Consider the following 17097-nt stretch of genomic DNA (forward strand, 5'->3'; position numbering starts at 1 on the left):
GCCGACTACGGTCCTCCTGACCTTCGTCGCCAGCAGACTACGGTCCTCCTGACCTTCGTCGCCCGCAGACTACGATCCTTCCAACCTCCGTCACCCGCCGAATATGGTTCTTCCGATCTACATCGCTCGTCGACTATGGTTTGCTGCCCCAAACAAACATATCAACATTGATTCTTCCAACTTCCACCATGCAATGCATTTTATATGATGTATATTTGTTACTTCGAGCTAAGGCCTTCCTCCTAAGGATGGGCTTCATTTGTAATCAATTACAAGCACTAGTGGATTCATTCAAACTGGGCCAAGCCCCCGTGGTTTTTTTCCCCTTTTTAGGGGTTTCCACGTAAAAACTCTGGTGTCTTTTATGAACGCTACACCCTCATCTCTTTCATCTGCTTGTGTTCTGGATCTTCGTACAAAGCTAAGGCATTAATCTTTATATTTCTCTACCGCCGCGAATTTTCCAGGACGCAACAATAGTTAATAAAAATAATGTAGTATAAAGCAAAATTGATAGTATGATGATTTTTTTTTCAAAATTTTATGATAAAGAATAGTTATGATATATTTTATAATTTTATAATTTATTTTGAAATGAATATAACATGTAAATAATTTTATATTATATGTATTTTAAAACAAATTGAAGAAATTTAAAGTTTAGTTTAACTAAAAATTTGAATAGAATAGCTTGACATAAATTTTTTCTTAATATAAATAGAAGATCTGTGATTTTTTTTAATGTAAATAAATGTGGAAATAACAATAATTTTATTCAAATAAAAATATGCTGCACATATTAATATAAATGCAAAGTTGATATCATGGTTATAAGAACAATTAATTTGATATGTCATAAAAAATTGGCTTAATCACGCATGAATCTTGATGTATATTTTAACGAAAAACTTTTGGAATTAAGTTCAAAATCATATATGTTTTGATTTCTACAAATTTATACTTAAATTGATTGGCTTAAAAAGGCTAGCTTACAAAAAAATCCGATATGAATCTAAATAAGCCCAATTCTAGAGCTTGAAACATAATTAAAAACTTTGGGAATAAATTATAGGACTTAATGGTCTCCAAATTTGGAACTTTTATTTGGTCCGGTCACCTGGCGTAGCTCTATGTTCGGACGCCAATAAAATAGTGTCACGTGTTCTCACTATTTACCACGCGGCCTGACAACCCCGACCCGGAACGGAGATGAGATTGCTATGTTCGTGTGTCGGTATTTGCTCGGTATTTGCTTGGTATTGGTTGATTTTGCTCGGCAATAACGAGAAATACCATTCTGTGAAGGCCAACACCGAGCAATACCGAGAAATACCGCGGTATTGCTCGGTATTGGTCTTCACATAGCGATATTTTTCATTATTGTCAAGGAATACCTAGCAATACCTAGATCAATACCGAGCAATACGCGAACATAGCAATCCGGGTCAAGTCGTCGGGCCGCGTGGTATTGAGTAAGACCACGTGACAATATGTTATTGGCGTCCGAATGCAGAGCTACTTCAGGTCACCTGACCTAATAATTGTTCCCAAATTTGACATATTTATAATCAAATTGAGTATATCGATGAGAAGTCTAACAAAATAAGCTGAAAATTGATTAATTTCGACTATATTAAGGCACTTAAATACTGAATGAACTCTCTCTAATAAAAATAAAAATTAATGTGGGTCGTCTAATGGAGTGTTCTAAAATTTTTCCATATTTAGAGGATATATCACTCTAAAAAATTTATAAATATACCTCTATTCTCTACATGAAGGAGACATTTTGCTTGAGATTGAAGAGAACTCAAAAAGCTTAAAAGAATTATTAACAAATTTGGTAATCCTAAGTAGTTTTTTACAAAAAAATTAAGATATTGATGACAATAACTTGTTGTCAAATGGAATCATTAACAAATTAGGATCCTTTTTTACGCAGACTTTATTTTGTAATTAAATTGATCTGCACGAAGTGTTATGCAATGTCAACCTATTGGAGAGGATAGGGTTCCAGTCAACCCAAAATTCGAAATCAACCTGGAATTGACTTGGATCCATGTCTTGCACAGCCCCGTAACCCCACCTTGTGGTCTGCGCTCATTCTCGCGCTCGCCCCCACATCCCATGCTTGCATGCCTTACCTCCATGCTCGCGTTTGCATCCTCGCACTAGCGGTCCCACGCTGGCCTGGCTCACCCGCGCTCGCATCCTTGCGCTTGTGCTCGTACCCTGTTCGCATCTGTGGGTTAATGGGTCGGGTCGAGTCAACCTGAAAATTTGAATTTCTGACATGTTTGCCTAGTCGGGTTGGGTTTTGGTCGGAGAAACTCTAGGTGGGTCAAATTGGGTTGGACCCGAACCTAAGCTTGTAAGTGAGCCGACCTAGTTAGAAAGCTTCAAATAAAAAAGCATGACCACCTGGCCCGCCACACGCCCTAACTTATTTAGTATTTTCATATTCTTCTTCGCCTCACGCATACGAACAATTATTACGTCCTCCGACCGGATGCAGAGAAACATCCGGTCGCAGGCAAAATCCCGCTATACCGAGGTGTACCGAGTTTTTTTCGAAAAACTCGGTACACCTCGGTACAGCAGGATTTTACCTACGACCGAATATTTCTCTCATTCGATCGACCGGACCAAATAAAACTTCCACGCATACATCTAGAGCGGCTTCGTGCCTTTGTCTTCCACTACGATTTGGCTTACATAACTTGTTATTGAAAGAAGTTTCTCGTCAGATTTCGATTCGTGACTTCGTTTTCCACTGCGACTCCGACTCCGACTCTTCTCTTTCTTGCATTTAGTGCAATAGCTTTTAGCTTAGCTTTATTAGTACTAGACTTTAATTGCTTGATGCTTTGTAGAGCAATTATATCATATGTCACAACTTTTTTTATATAGTTAGTTCAACTTAATTATCAAACTTCATTGTCATTATCATTTTTTTCCTTTTGGATATTTATGTATTTACCATAATAAGGTTTATTTGCAATATTAAAACATTTAATTTAAAATGAACAGAATAGGAAATTTTATATACCCAAAAAAATTATTGTGTTTACTTTCCTATTAATTAAATAACTCAAATTTTAAAATTCTTATATTTAATATGCTCATACCTTGCAACCTAATAGCTACGACTGACAAAATCGAGTTTATTTTTTAATTCTATTTATTTAAATCTAAATTGAATTTAGGTAAGATTTACATCAATCAATTTAAAATAAATCAATCTTAATTTAGTTTGGGAAAAATAATTTTTTTTTTTTTTACCTAAGCTTGTAAGTGAGCCGACCTAGTTAGAAAGCTTCAAATAAAAAAGCCTGACCACCTGGCCCGCCACACGCCCTAACTTATTTCGTATTTTCATATTCTTCTTCGCCTCACGCCTACGAACAATTATTACGTCCTCCGACCGGATGCAGAGAAACATCCTGTCGCAGGCAAAATCCCGCTGTACCGAGGTGTACCGAGTTTTTTTCGACGGAATTTTGCCTGCGACCGAATGTTTCTCTCATTCGATCGACCTGACAAAATCGAGTTTATTTTTTAATTCTATTTATTTAAACCTAAATTGAATTTAGGTAAGATTTACATTAATCAATTTAAAATAAATCAATCTTAATCCAGTTTGGGAAAAATAATATGTAAATCAATTTAAAATAAATCAATCTTAATCCAGTTTGGGAAAAATAATTTATTATTTTTTGGAAATAACATTTACCATTTCATAACAATCTTCTAAAACTTTCCAAAAATTAATTGAAAACGGGTCAAATCGGATTGATTTCATATTTCCGAGTCAACTCGAACCCAACCCAATTTACAAACGGGTCAAAATCTCTAATCCAAATCCTAAATTTTTGGATTGATTTCTGATCAGATTTTCAGGTCGACTAAAATTTTGACGCCCCCACCAATGGTTCCTTCATCAGAGTAGATGGTTCCGTTTTACCCTTGCGGCAGCTTGGATGGCAAGGCACATCGAACGGACAGCAATTGCTGACTTTCATGATCAACGGCTGTTTCAGCCATTTCCCTGAAACACCTTCTTCATTCTTAAACCCTACGCTTCTCAAAACCCATATTTTTCCCCAATGACGAGGGCTGCTTTAACGATCAGTAATCACCATATTCTTAAACCCTACATATCAACAATCCATCGCACGCCAAGAAGGTGGCAACGAGGGGCGGAATCAGCCTTAATTTTCAGGGGAGGCAAATTTATAAGTAAAAATATAGAGATTTTTTTTTTCATATATCATTTTAGTGATAAATGATTATTTGTACTTGAATACATAATACATTTTAAAAATATTATCAGCATCTTATATAATGACAATTATTCTTAAAAAAATTAGGTAACACATCTACACAATTTGTCGGGGGTCCAAGGGGGCAGTGCCCTCTGACGGGGTTCGACCTGCCCTATCAGGTCGCGGGGTCAAGGGGCAACGCCCTTGCGACAGCGCCCCCGGAACAAATTTTGGTTGTAAGGATATTTTTGAATTCTCTTTACTATTTCTCTTTGTATTTTGTTCATTGTTTCTTAACAATAACATCTCTACATAATGTGTTTAGTTATGATGTGGGCAATTGCCTAAAGACCGTAGTATTTTAAAACTTTTAAGGGGGCAATTGCCTAAATTTACTTATAATAACCCTCTACACGATGTATATAATTCTGCTAGGGGGCAATTACCTAAAGAACATAAACTTAGGGGTTGTTTGGTAGCACCCATGATTTGATTTAAGTTAAATTTGGATTTTTGAAATCCTGAGGGACATAAATCGTAAAAACTGTTTGGTAACATTAATTATAAATCCTATTAAATTTAGTGTGACTGTTAGATTATAGAATGGATTTAAAGAGCGTATTCTTCCTCTGGAGCAAACGAATTTTGTAAATCCGTAAAACATTAGGATTTCAGAATTACGGGATTTAGTACGAAAAGGCAGAATTTTTCGTCTACGACAGCTTTCATTTGCCGTGAGATTTGGTTTTGCATTTTACGCGGTTTGGTTGGATTTTGCTCAAATCTGAACTAAATCCTGCTACCAAACAGCAACTTGAGCTGTAAACTGCCTTCTATTTTTTGTAGGTTTTTGAATTCTTGAGAAAGCAAGAAGAGACCAGGAAAACAGAGTTGGCTGCAGAGAAAGCAAAGTTCCAGGCTCTACAATCTCAGCATGAAACCGTAAGTTTGAAATTGGAATTATACTATCTTTGAAGGAGGCTTTGATCTTCCTATGGGGCTGTTTGGTGTTGGATTTGATTTAACTTTTGTGGATTTAATAAATCCTGTAAATTTAAATTTAATATGTCTCGAGACTGTTAAATCTCGAAAATTATTTCGTATGACAAATATTAAATCTTGTTAAATCCTGAAAAATTATTTAGCAATATATTTGAGGATTTAAAGCAGTTAGAGATTTAAATATGAAGAAATTAAATTAACTTGTAGATGTAAATCAACCATATCACATAACAAATCCGAGTACACCCCACCATAATAGCCCTAATTAACTTCATAATTAAGTAGTTGTAAAATACTAGAGCTAAATAGTTGAGATAATTAATTATTTAACTATTTCTCCTATTAGTGATTTAATAAAATTTAAGTAATTTTTAATTAGTTTTAATTATTAATTATATCATTAATCATTTAAATATTCTACTATTAATTAAGTATTAATAATGTTAATTTCAATAATAATTATTTGTATTTTACAATATATTAATTAAACCTTTTATTTTTTTAATATTGATTGTACTACTAATTATTTAATTAAACTAAATTAGCGTATTTAAATATACTATTAATCATAATATTAATTATTTATCTAATCTAATTAATTATTGTTAATTAAATTGTTTAAAAAAATGATAAGTTAGATTAATTTTTAATTTAGGGGTTTTCTTTTCATCTTCATTTCTTCGTTAATGTTGCTTTTCCTCGTCGCGATTTCTTCGTAGCTCGAGAGTGCCGCTGAATGGAGACGAGGAACGCTTGCTCGGACTGCAGCCGAAGAAGCGTTAGGAAAACGGCCGGCTGAGCGAGGAATACCACAAATCGGAGAGGCTAGGGCTGCGGCTATGAAAGCATCCTTGGTCTGGTTTCTTTTCCCGTACCATGAGCTCATTGCGGAGCAAAGGAAACAATGCAAAAAAAAAAAAAATGGTAATGGTTTTGGCGATGTAGAGTTTTCTATGTTTCAAGTGTTCTAATTATCTCCAGGAACTAGATTTTGCATTGATGAATGGTGGAGATGTCGCACCATTGGGATCACAGGGAGTAACGAAGATACATCAATTGTTTGATTGGGCGAAGAAATCCAATCGAGGATTGTTGCTCTTCATTGATGAAGCCGATGCATTCTTATGCGAGTAAGTGATTCTTTTCATCTCTAAATGTTGCCTAATGACACCATTCCATCCAACCATCTTCATAATTAAAATTTCAGACACAACAAACCTTACATGAAAGCGCTCTCAATGCATTTTTCCGCACGGGTGATCAATCCAAGGACATTGTTCTTGCCCTTGCGACTAATCGATTGATCGGGCGATCTTGATTCTGTTGTTGCACTAATAACTAAGAAAAAAAAAAGCTAATGATGATGAGGAACTTAAATATCTTTTGAAGTAAATGAAAATTCAGTATAATATATAAAACCTAGGATGAAGGTCTGCTATGTTTAATCATTTACACAGCCAATGGAAGGATATAAATACAAGGAACAAACCCAGAAAATGAAACCACATTGTATTGAGTAAATTAATTCTGCTTCAAGTTTTTGACCCTCCTTCAGCATTCTGGTCTTTTGCTTCGTTGTATTCTTCAAGGAGATTTATTAGGTTACCCTCAGGGGCACTAACAGAGGGCAATATAGCACGTCTTGGTGTAGACCGAGGAGTCTTAGCTACAGCTGCTTCAGGTGAAAGCTGTGATCCTTCTTTAACTACCGGCAATTCAATCCTCATCCTTGCACTCACAGAAGTCATTCTTTCTTTCCATATTCTTCCATCCTGGAAAAAAAAATCAGAAACTTATAGCTCTCTGATGATAGAATCCAGAGAATAATAGGTTTTAATCAGAAGGGATAACATGGCACAAGAACAGGGGGCGCAAGGGACACACTACAACAATCAGTTCTACAATTTTGATCTGTAAACGCTTGTAAATCTCAAGTATTTTCTATCAATCTTTGTAAAACAGCGAGAAACTCTTCCCAACTCCAATGAAAATAAGGAAAACAGTAGATTTTATTGCAAGAAATCAACTAACGGAAGAAAACAACAAGTACAAGTGATCCTCTATTCGAGAGGAGGATCAATCTCTCTCAATTTCTAGACGAATCTAGAGCCCAAAACCTAACCTAAGAGATCCCAAAATCAGCAAAATTCAAGATGCCCTAACCCTAGGAAAATAAAGTATTTAATGTATACAAATTAAAAGGAAATCCCTAAACAGTCTATACATTCAAATTTCTCTCCCAAACCCCTCAAAAATCCTTCCTAAAATGCTTTTTTAGCTCCTGCGGTGTGTGCGGCTAAAGCATGAGGCGGAGGCATTCCGCCTCGTTCGCCTGGGCCGTTCCTGCATGGACTGGCCGGATCGGCGGGACCGGCCAGATTGGTCTAACAGTATATGGGCACAACAAAAAAGTTCATCAACTATTGTAATTTGATTCCTGACATATTCATGCAAGAGAATGAAAAAATCTGTGCCGTTCAATTGGCAAAGAATGTCATAAGAAAACAAGTAGAAAGGTGGGGTTGTAAATGAGCCAGGCTGAAAAATAGACGTGTTCAGCTTGTTTATTTTATTTTATGTTGAGCTTAGGCCAATTTGAAGATGATCCAAAATTTAAGATTTTGTTTCTTATTTATTATTTATTTCTCAAGCACAAACCATAATCAAACTTAAATAAGTTGTACAGAGGAAGATCCTGTTTTAAAATTAATGACCTCTTTATCTGACACAAACTGGTACATAATTCATAATAGAGTACATGACAGTCAAGTTTTAGGGGCTTAGGTTTCATTTGGGATGTCTTTCTTACTGCTTCTTAAAGTAGCTTTTAATTAAAAAATCTGCTTTAAGAAGGTAAGAAAGCCGTCTTAAATGAAGCCTTAGACTGTTGGTTCCTCGCCTTTTTAAGAAAACCTCACATTTCTTACGGATTAAAACAAAAGAAAAGCATTTATGATGCTTAGGAACTAAGCCTATGCGGTCATAGTTTTCTGAAGACCTAGCGTTCTCCCGTCGATCTGTAGATCTTGAACTCAGTATAGTTGTGGAGATTGTTGATGCAGAGGAAGCATACTTATATGAACTTTAGTCAAGAGCATGAACAAAAATGAACTTTTAAAATCAGACTTAGGCTTCGTTTGAGATGGCTTTCTTTCTGATTCTTAAAGCAGCTTTCTAGTACAATTTGTACTAGAAAGCTGCTTTAAGAAGCAGAAAGAAAGCCGTCCCAAACGAAGCCTTAATTAGCCAAGAGCATGAACAAAAGTGAACTTTAGCAAAACAAATATCAAGTTGTTCATTTTATGTATTACTTCGCTAGAATCTGTCTATACACACTAAAATAGTTTCTCTACATGCAGGAACCTCAGAAAAAACTCTTTGAAATTTGTCTAAGAAGCTTAAAATTTACTAACAACTCAATTCATAACAAAGTCAATGATTTACATAAATCTGGCAGGAAGTGTGAAAAATCCTTGGTCAATAAGAATATGTCCCAAAGTCCAGATTGCCAACTCAAAAAATAAGAAAATAGTACAATTCATGGAAGATCATCCATGTAACATTGCTGCTAAATGCTAATGGGTAAGTAGCCAAATAGAATAACTGCACTTTCATTGTAAATAAAAAAAAAGAGTGATTTGGACTGTTCAAACCTTTCATGCCGAGTCACCATCTAATTGAAGCTGTAACAACCAAGCTCAAGTTAGCTAATTCTTGTAAAAAATAGAATGTTCAAGGCCATTGCATTTACATAATTCCCACCATATCAAACTACTCACAGAAAACAAAAAAATTTATAGAGCAAGGAAGAGTCTTAATCATCTATCTAATAGCTAGAGTCATGTGATAAACAGTAGTATGAAAGCCTGTAAATTTAGCATAAATTATTGAGAAAATAACAGAAATAAAGGCTTCGTTTGAGACGGCTTTCTTACTGCTTTAACGATCAATAATCGCCATATTCTTAAGAAGCAGAAAAAAAGTTGTCTCAAACAAAGCCAAAGAATATTTTTTAAACTTCCAGACTGTCCCATACTCACATTTAGTATGGATGGCTCGGGCATAGGACATCGCACAGGCTGATCATGGTTGAGAGGCTCTATTGGGTGTTCAACTGGTTTAAACTCTACAGCAACCTCAAATCCATGGGTTGTAGAAACAGGAATTGGAATGTTTACCTCCAAGCTCTGTGCCCTTTCTCTCACATTCTGTAAGATGTCACAGTACATATACCAAATAAGTACAGAAAAATCTTAGTAGAAAAAAGCATTCTCAACAGTCGCTTAGTGGATTAAAAAACAGGGATATGGTTGCCAATATTGAAGAACTAAAATATCTATATCAGTCAAATCAAAAGCACTTAATCCAACTCGATTATAAGTCAAATCAAGCACAAAAATCCCCAATTTCTGCCATCCCAAACTTTCTCGCTCAACAATACCTGATATAGGATCAAATTAATATCAAATCATAGCTATACATAACGAGAACTGCTTGCTTGTTGCCCTAAAAAAATCCAAATCCTGCTATGCTTGCTTCTACCGAGATCAAATTACCTTTCCACTGGTCGTAAATCACATAGGCAGATAAAAATCAAAATCGAAAATTTTACTACTCTACAACAATAATCAGACCCTCGCGCGCGAGAAAAAGAATGAAAACCTAAATCTCAAACTCCCGCAATTTAAAAGACCGATGCCCAAAACCTTACCGCTGCGCTCTGAGTCCTCCTGTGTCCGCTCCTCGAAGAGAAGCGAGAGAAGATTCCAACCATATCCTTCTCTTCTCCTTCTTCTTCTTCTTCTTCTTCTTCTTCTTCTCTTCTTCTTCTTCCCACTTTCAAAGCTAAACCCGAACCATTTTGCTTGTATCAAGAATAGAAAGAAAGGTAAGTGACCGTAACCACTCCACCGGCTAGATAAAGCGCGACCGAACGGATTGGTTGATCGCCTAATACATGGAGGTGAGAGTAGGCGAATAAAGCCAGCCAGGTAATGGCTTCTCGCTTCCCAACCGATCGTCCATTAGAAACCGGAGCTCCAAATAGATGAGACAACGAGGAAAGAAGGAGACGGGAGAAAAGAGGTCTGTTATCCCTCGAGACAACTAGGCGCCCTAACCTACGGTCTAGATGCGGCCACGTGAACGACAGCCGTGGCGTGGACGGCAGCTGAACGGGGGACACGGAAGGCGTTGTTTGGGCATTTATTAGTTCCAGATTACAATAGCTTCGTTTTTCTCTCTGAGGTGGGTCCGGATTAATTGACTCTAATCTCGATGTAGATTCATACACGTGTCATTCCAATGGTACCTTCGAACTGTTTGAAAATTTCCGATAGAGTTGAAGATCTCAGCCTCGGATATCGGGCGTTGAGATTAGAGCTCGGAGCAGTGGACGGTGGATAATTGGGATGATGTTGTTATTGTAGTTGTGGTGATTAAAAAAAATTAATGGAATAATAATAGGCTGATAAATTATGAATGATTGTCCAGTTTCAACAATCTCATGCTTTATAAGATGCTTTTTCAACAAAGTCGTCATAAAACGTTAAGGTTATATTTGGAATAGTTTTTTTTAGTGTTTTGTAAAGCAGTTTTTTAGTATGAAAATTATTCAAATAAAAAAATTTTATATTAAAAAATTGTTTTAAAAAGCAATAAGAAAAATATCTCAAATAAAATTCAAGTAAAAGTGTACTAAAATAAATAAAATTCGTTTGCCCAAATATAAAAGATAAGAAAAAGATCTTTTAGATTGTTGATGTAACTCTTTATTTTTCGGAATTACAAGTCAAGGATCAGCTAAAATTAAAGAGTAATGTGCTCGAATTTTATAAATCAAGGATCTCCATATCTTGATGTTTATAATAATATTAAGCATATCAATGAGAAGAGTCCAATGAGCACAAAATTATTTAATTATGATCACTTAATATGATATCGTCTCAGGCTAATTAATTTCTAATCACTGCATATACTTTATCATTTACGCATGATATATGTAGATTTACATTAAATAAGAAATATCATATATGTATAAGAGAAGATTGTACATACCATATAATTTTCATTTAAAAGTGTATCATTTAGCAAAACATGTAATAAGATTCCATTCAATAATATTTAGAATTGCTAATGAATAATAAATACAATTAGTTCAGGTGTAATTATACATGCAAGAGACTTAATATTTGTTTTCATATGAATTTCTACCCGCACCAAATAAAGATATTAGAATTATTCTCAAAATCACATACGTCAAAATTTTCTCTCCTTATACATAGTATGTTTCCTCAAAATTCCCCTTCTTATATACATCGGAATTCCTAAATAATAATTAAATATATTTTAACAATAAACTTTTCGGAAAATAAATTTATATTTAAAATACAATTTCTTGAAATTTTCTTCTCTTTATCTTTTCCCCCTTCTTTCCCCTCTTAATTTTCTTTTTATTCCTTTTTTTCTTTCCTTTGCTTCTTCTTATTTCCTTATCCTTTGTTTTTCCTCTTACCATCACTAAGTCGATGGAGGAAAATTCTATGAGTTGTTTAATAGGGTGTTTTGAATTTTGACTATATTTATGGGCATGCTAATTTTTTTTATAAATAAGCCCTACTCTCTAGATGAGAGGAGAATCTGCAGCTTAGACTGGGCTTGAGATTTAAGAGAGCTCAGAGGCTCTAATAATCTCGAAGTTCCACTTGAGCATCCTTATTGAGGCACCAATCAATCGCTACCATTAGAATATTGCATGAATATTATTATCACATTGCCATCACTTGATAATTATCTTCCAAACGTCATCGTTCAACTACTATCCTCCAACCATAATCACATAACTACAATCCTCTGATCAATGACGCTTGATTATAGTACTCCAATCATCATTGTGTAACAAAAATCCTCGGACCTCCATCACTTGATTATAATCATTCGACCATCACTATCTAACTATGTTCCTTTGATATATATTGCTGACTACTATCCTCTAACTTACAGTCCTTTGACCATTGTCACATGGCTACACCGATGACCACTGACTTGATCAACTGCCATCACTACTAATGCCAACATGCATCATGTTATAAGATCATTGCATTCCATCAACATTAAATCTAACTTCTAATGTCAGTATCATGACTTATGTTAGACTTCTTGATTTTTGATCTCCCCTCCTCAAAAGAGGATGAATAAACATAGAGCAAAAAGCCTCTTAAAGTTATCTTTCATGCCACATGACTCTTCTAACTTTATCTACATAGCATGTTCTATACATTGTATGATTACTACATTGAATCAATGCCTTCCACAAAGAAAGATATCATTTGTAATCAATGACAAACATTAGTTGAATCAATATTGTTGGGCCAAGCCCGTGGTATCATTCCTTTTCTTGGGTTTGGAAACTCTAATTTCTTTTTCAATTCCTGCACTTATCTCTTATTTATGCATATGTTGAAACTTTGTGTAAATACTAAGACAATAAACCCTTTAACTATACTATCACGAATATTCTAACATGTAACGTTTGCAATGGATGCAATTTAGGATCAGAGATGGAGATTGAGATTATTTTGTAACCTTATATAAAGGCCAAGCTACGTGTTGACAAATCTTTCATCTAGTTGTGCATCAAGTACCGATCGTCTCCGAACAATTTCAATTTCAAGTTTGAATTTTACTCAAAACTAAATCTTTATAATCCCATTTTCTTTTATGACTATCACTATTATGCATATTTGAGAATTACTTTATACTCGTTTTCTATTAGTGAATACATAACCTCTTAGTGCATGGATTCATCCCAGCATTAATGTCTTCTTCCTTACCAAAATTTTGCCATTGGGAAGTGTTGGTATGTCTTTACTTAATCATGATATTCTTTTTTTCTTTTTTTCTTTTCGGCTAGATTTTTTTAATGCCTTTATTAATACTTTTATAGTGTTAACCAATATTTATTTATTTGTTTATTATAGGTTTTATTTGAGATAACTTTTTTATTCCTTTTAAAATATTTTATAAAAAATTAATTTAAGAAATAATAAGAAAACCTTTGCCTTAAGCTACACAAATCCCTTAAATATACTAGCTTGAAATTATAACTTGCCCCTACCTTCAAAAACACTGATTTGAGCGCGGATCATTGCTACTGGATTTTCAATCGCTCAGCCAGTCTTCATTTGCCAGAGCAATCAAGACGGTCTCTTGCTCTGATGGCCTTGACGGTACCTCTTCCACCGCCGACGACGACAATCACGGAAGACTTGCGCGTCCGTCGCCATGCCGCACTCCGCCGACTAGACTCCTGCTCCACAATGCTTGAGCTTCGGCAGCACCACTCCCAACTCGTCCGCCTCGGCCTCTCCTCCGACAACGACGCTGTCGGCCGCCTCCTCCGCTTTTGCGTCCTCTCCCCAGCCGGCGACTTTCCATACGCCCTCCGCCTCTCGCAATTCCTCCCTCATCCCGACGCCTACATCTTCAACACCCTTCTTCGCTCCCCCTCTCTCCCATCCCCACTTCATCTCTACATCCAGATGCTCCTCCGCTCCGTCCAACCCAACCACTATACCTTCCCCTCCCTCCTCAAATCCCTCTCTTCCGCTGGATACGCACAATCTCTCACCGCCAGCCTCCAGGTCCACGCTCACGTTCTCAAGCTCGGATTCCACCCCGACACCTTCTCACAGAACAATCTTCTGAATTTATATTTTACGTTCGCTCTCCCCGTTGATGCCCGCCGCATATTCGACAAAATGCCTCACCGGGACGTTGTGTCATGGACAACAATGATCACAGGCCTCTGCCGCCTAGGCCTGATCGACGATGCTCGCAACCTATTCGACAACATGCCTGAAAGAAACTCCGTATCATGGAACGCCATGATGTCAGGGTATGTACAGAATCAAAGTTTCCACCAAGCATTCCAGCTCTTCTATCAGATGCAGGACAATGGAGTAGAGCTCGACAAATTCTCCGCAGCAAGCATGCTGGCTGCCTGTGCAGGGCTCGGAGCATTAGAGCAGGGCCAATGGATTCACAAACAGATTGAAAGGAACCAGATTGAACTCGATTCGAAACTCGCCACCACCGTCATAGACATGTACTGCAAGTGTGGATGCTTGGAGAAGGCCTATGAGGTCTTTGATGGCTTGAAAAGTAAAGGGCTTTCATCTTGGAATTGCATGATTGGAGGACTAGCAATCCATGGCAGAGGTGAAGAAGCCATTAATCTATTCAAAGAGATGGAAAAGGAAATGGTGAGACCAGATGATATAACTCTCGTCAATCTCCTCAGTGCATGTGCTCATGCAGGCCTAGTTCATCAAGGGCGGCACTTCTTCAATTACATGTCTAAAGTTCATGATATTGAACACAAAACAGAGCATTTTGGATGCTTGGTGGACCTATTAGGGAGAGCTGGCCTGCTACTAGAAGCTAAGAAGGTGCTCGATGAAATGCCCATTGAACCAGATGCCAGTATTCTAGGTGCTCTACTTGGGGCCTGCAGGATTCATGGCAATGTTGAACTGGGGGAACAAATTGGCCATAGGGTCATTGAGCTCGATCCAAACAACAGTGGCCGATACATTCTCCTCGCTAATCTTTACACAAGCGCTGGTCGATGGGACGATGTGGCCAATGTGAGGAGGTTAATGAACGATCGAGGGGTGAAGAAAGAAGCAGGTTGGTCAATTATTGAAAAGAATGGTGTGGTGAACAAATTTATTGCTGGAGGGAAGTACCATCCTGAGACCTCCCAGATTTATGCCATGGTGGAGAAGATGCTGGAGAGAATCAGACTGGTTGGCTATGTGCCTGATAGAGGTGGAGTGTTCAATGGCTTTGAGAATATGGAGGAAAAAGAGAGTCCGGTCTTCTTTCACAGTGAAAAGCTGGCAATTGCTTTCGGGTTATTGCACACAAAGCAGGGAGAAACGATAAGGATTTCTAAGAACTTGAGAGTGTGCAGAGATTGCCATGAGGCAAGTAAGCTCATTTCCAAGGTTTATGAGAGGGAAATTATCGTGAGGGATCGTAATAGGTTTCACCATTTCCATGGAGGGCAGTGTTCTTGCAAGGATTACTGGTGAGGTTGACTGTGATTTTATTGTTTGATAATTAATAATTCTTTAATCCTTGATTTTATTGGTAGGAGGAATATCGGCATCTCCAACTGAAAATCTCTTTTTTCACTCCAAAATGCATTGAAACTAAAAAATGGCATGATTCATCTTCAATAGAACTCCATTTTGAACCATTAGTAGAAGGTAACGGTTTTTCTCATCTTTCGTTGTTTCTTCGACAAATCCGGTAGGGTATAAAAATAATGCAGGTGAACAGTGCTACGCCAATATTAGTGTCGCACTGTTCTCCCGGAATCAAATACCGTAAATTTTACCGTTCAGCTAGAGCTGCGAGCGACGCCATTCATGCGTTTTGAGTTCGGTTGGAGAAGGCCTAAGTTGCAGAGGATAATATCATCTTGTAAGCTGGTGACTGATGTGCTCACGTGAATCAGATTAGAAAGTAATAAAAAAAAAAGTTTGAAGAGCGAGTTTGCTGAGTAACACAACCTTAGAATTCAAATTCCAAAATTAAAAAAAATAAAACAGAGAGCACCGACACCATGAGATCAGATTTCATCAAGTGGTTTGGGCACCGCAAGCGAGATGAATTTGAAGCTTACTCTGCCCAACACTGTTGAGCTATGGAGCTTACCCACTGTTTTCCATGGCTGAAAAGCGCAAGCAGATATGTGATCATCATACTAAACTCAACTTACAGGGATCTTCACTGAAGAAACCAGAAGACGTTAACATATAGAATGTAAAGAGTCAAGCTTTGCCAATTCCGCTGACGATGGTCGCCGCCACAGGCGGCGGCCCAATGGGCTTCTGCAATAGTGCAGTTAGGTAAACCTCGCCGTATTTGGTCCCGCCGGAATCGGTCTTGTTCCCCACCGCCCACTTGATTCTCTTGTAACCCAACCTCGCAATTAGGGGTCCGTACACCGTGTCGAGATCAGCCGCCTTGCAGAAGAAATGGTCGACCCACAGCAGTCCTCCTGCCTTGAGAACCCTATCGGCGTCAAACATGAGGAACTCGAGCGCCGGCAACGGGATCCATCGGTTGACTGCGTGACCAGTGCGCACCAGATCCATGGCGCCGTCGTGAACGGGGAGGCGCTGCTGAAGTGGCGCGTGGAGGGGAACGACGCCGCGCAGGGCAGCAGCCTCGCTGTAGGGCGCCCCGAGGTTCATGGTGGTGGTGAGGAGAGTTGCGTTGAGGGTGAGCTTGAGGCGCGCTGCGAGAGTGCCAGTGCCGCCGGCGATGTCGAGGCCGAGGCGAATGGGGGCGCTGAAGTGGCGCGTGGAGGGGAACGACGCCGCGCAGGGCAGCAGCCTCGCTGTAGGGCGCCCCGAGGTTCATGGTGGTGGTGAGGAGAGTTGCGTTGAGGGTGAGCTTGAGGCGCGCTGCGAGAGTGCCAGTGCCGCCGGCGATGTCGAGGCCGAGGCGAATGGGGGCGGCACCGGCGGCGTTGGCGATGGCGAGGAGCTGGTGGAGGGGAAGGTCTAGGGCGGATCGGGCGGAGAGGAAGCGGGAGGATTCGGTGGATTTGAGATCGAAGCCAAGGTGGGATGGGAGACAGGAGAAGGAGCGGCAGGGGGAGGTGGGAGGCCAGAGAACGGCGGCGTCGGGAAGGGAGGATGGAAAGGGGTGGGATGGGAGGGAGGAAGGGGGGAGAGGTTTGGGAGGAGTTGGGGAGAAGCAGCGGCGCCGGGGAAGGGGGTGGCAGCCGCGGAGAAGGAGGGGCTCGGCGGCG

The 17097-nt window shown here is 38.5% G+C and overlaps 3 protein-coding genes across 4 annotated transcripts; 1 reads left to right on the top strand and 2 right to left on the bottom strand.

Annotated features, from left to right (window-relative positions):
• Window positions 1-6628: 6628 nt before the first annotated feature.
• LOC110116318 lies at window positions 6629-10326 on the bottom strand. Its single transcript, XM_020849853.2, has 3 exons — window positions 9979-10326; window positions 9308-9475; window positions 6629-7039 (listed from the first exon to the last, which is right to left on the bottom strand). The coding sequence occupies exons 1-3, from the start codon at window positions 10039-10041 to the stop codon at window positions 6800-6802; spliced, it is 471 nt and encodes a 156-aa protein (XP_020705512.1). The 5' UTR covers window positions 10042-10326; the 3' UTR covers window positions 6629-6799.
• Window positions 10327-12025: 1699 nt separating this feature from the next.
• On the top strand, window positions 12026-15601 carry LOC110116293 (pentatricopeptide repeat-containing protein At5g66520). Of its 2 annotated transcripts, XM_020849818.2 has the most exons (2): window positions 12026-15360; window positions 15427-15601. In XM_020849818.2, the coding sequence occupies exons 1-2, from the start codon at window positions 13484-13486 to the stop codon at window positions 15449-15451; spliced, it is 1902 nt and encodes a 633-aa protein (XP_020705477.1). In that variant the 5' UTR covers window positions 12026-13483; the 3' UTR covers window positions 15452-15601. The 2 variants fall into 2 exon arrangements, with proteins under 2 accessions (XP_020705477.1, XP_020705478.1); XM_020849819.2 differs by having other exon boundaries at window positions 12026-15601.
• A 190-nt stretch (window positions 15602-15791) lies between these two features.
• Window positions 15792-17094, bottom strand: LOC110116294 (the record flags this gene model as incomplete). The annotated part of the gene is given in 2 exon segments (XM_020849820.2): window positions 15792-16507; window positions 16677-17094. Coding segments are annotated over 2 exon segments (817 nt in total), but the record flags the coding sequence as incomplete, so codon positions are not given.
• Window positions 17095-17097: the final 3 nt, after the last annotated feature.

Source organism: Dendrobium catenatum, unplaced genomic scaffold, assembly GCF_001605985.2.
Source record: "Dendrobium catenatum unplaced genomic scaffold, ASM160598v2 fragScaff_scaffold_601, whole genome shotgun sequence".
NCBI classification, from domain to species: domain Eukaryota; kingdom Viridiplantae; phylum Streptophyta; class Magnoliopsida; order Asparagales; family Orchidaceae; genus Dendrobium; species Dendrobium catenatum.

Excerpts from the sequence above, each read along its gene's own strand:
- LOC110116318 (XM_020849853.2), bottom strand. The coding sequence starts at position 10,041 with ATGGTTGGAATCTTCTCTCGCTTCTCTTCGAGGAGCGGACACAGGAGG. Across the intron at positions 9,476-9,978 it reads GGAGGACTCAGAGCGCAGCG|AATGTGAGAGAAAGGGCACA; the intron begins GTAAGGTTTTGG and ends GACATCTTACAG. Across the intron at positions 7,040-9,307 it reads CCGAGCCATCCATACTAAAT|GATGGAAGAATATGGAAAGA; the intron begins GTGAGTATGGGA and ends TTTTTTTTCCAG.
- LOC110116293 (XM_020849818.2), top strand. The coding sequence starts at position 13,484 with ATGGCCTTGACGGTACCTCTTCCACCGCCGACGACGACAATCACGGAA. Across the intron at positions 15,361-15,426 it reads TGTTCTTGCAAGGATTACTG|GAGGAATATCGGCATCTCCA; the intron begins GTGAGGTTGACT and ends TTTTATTGGTAG.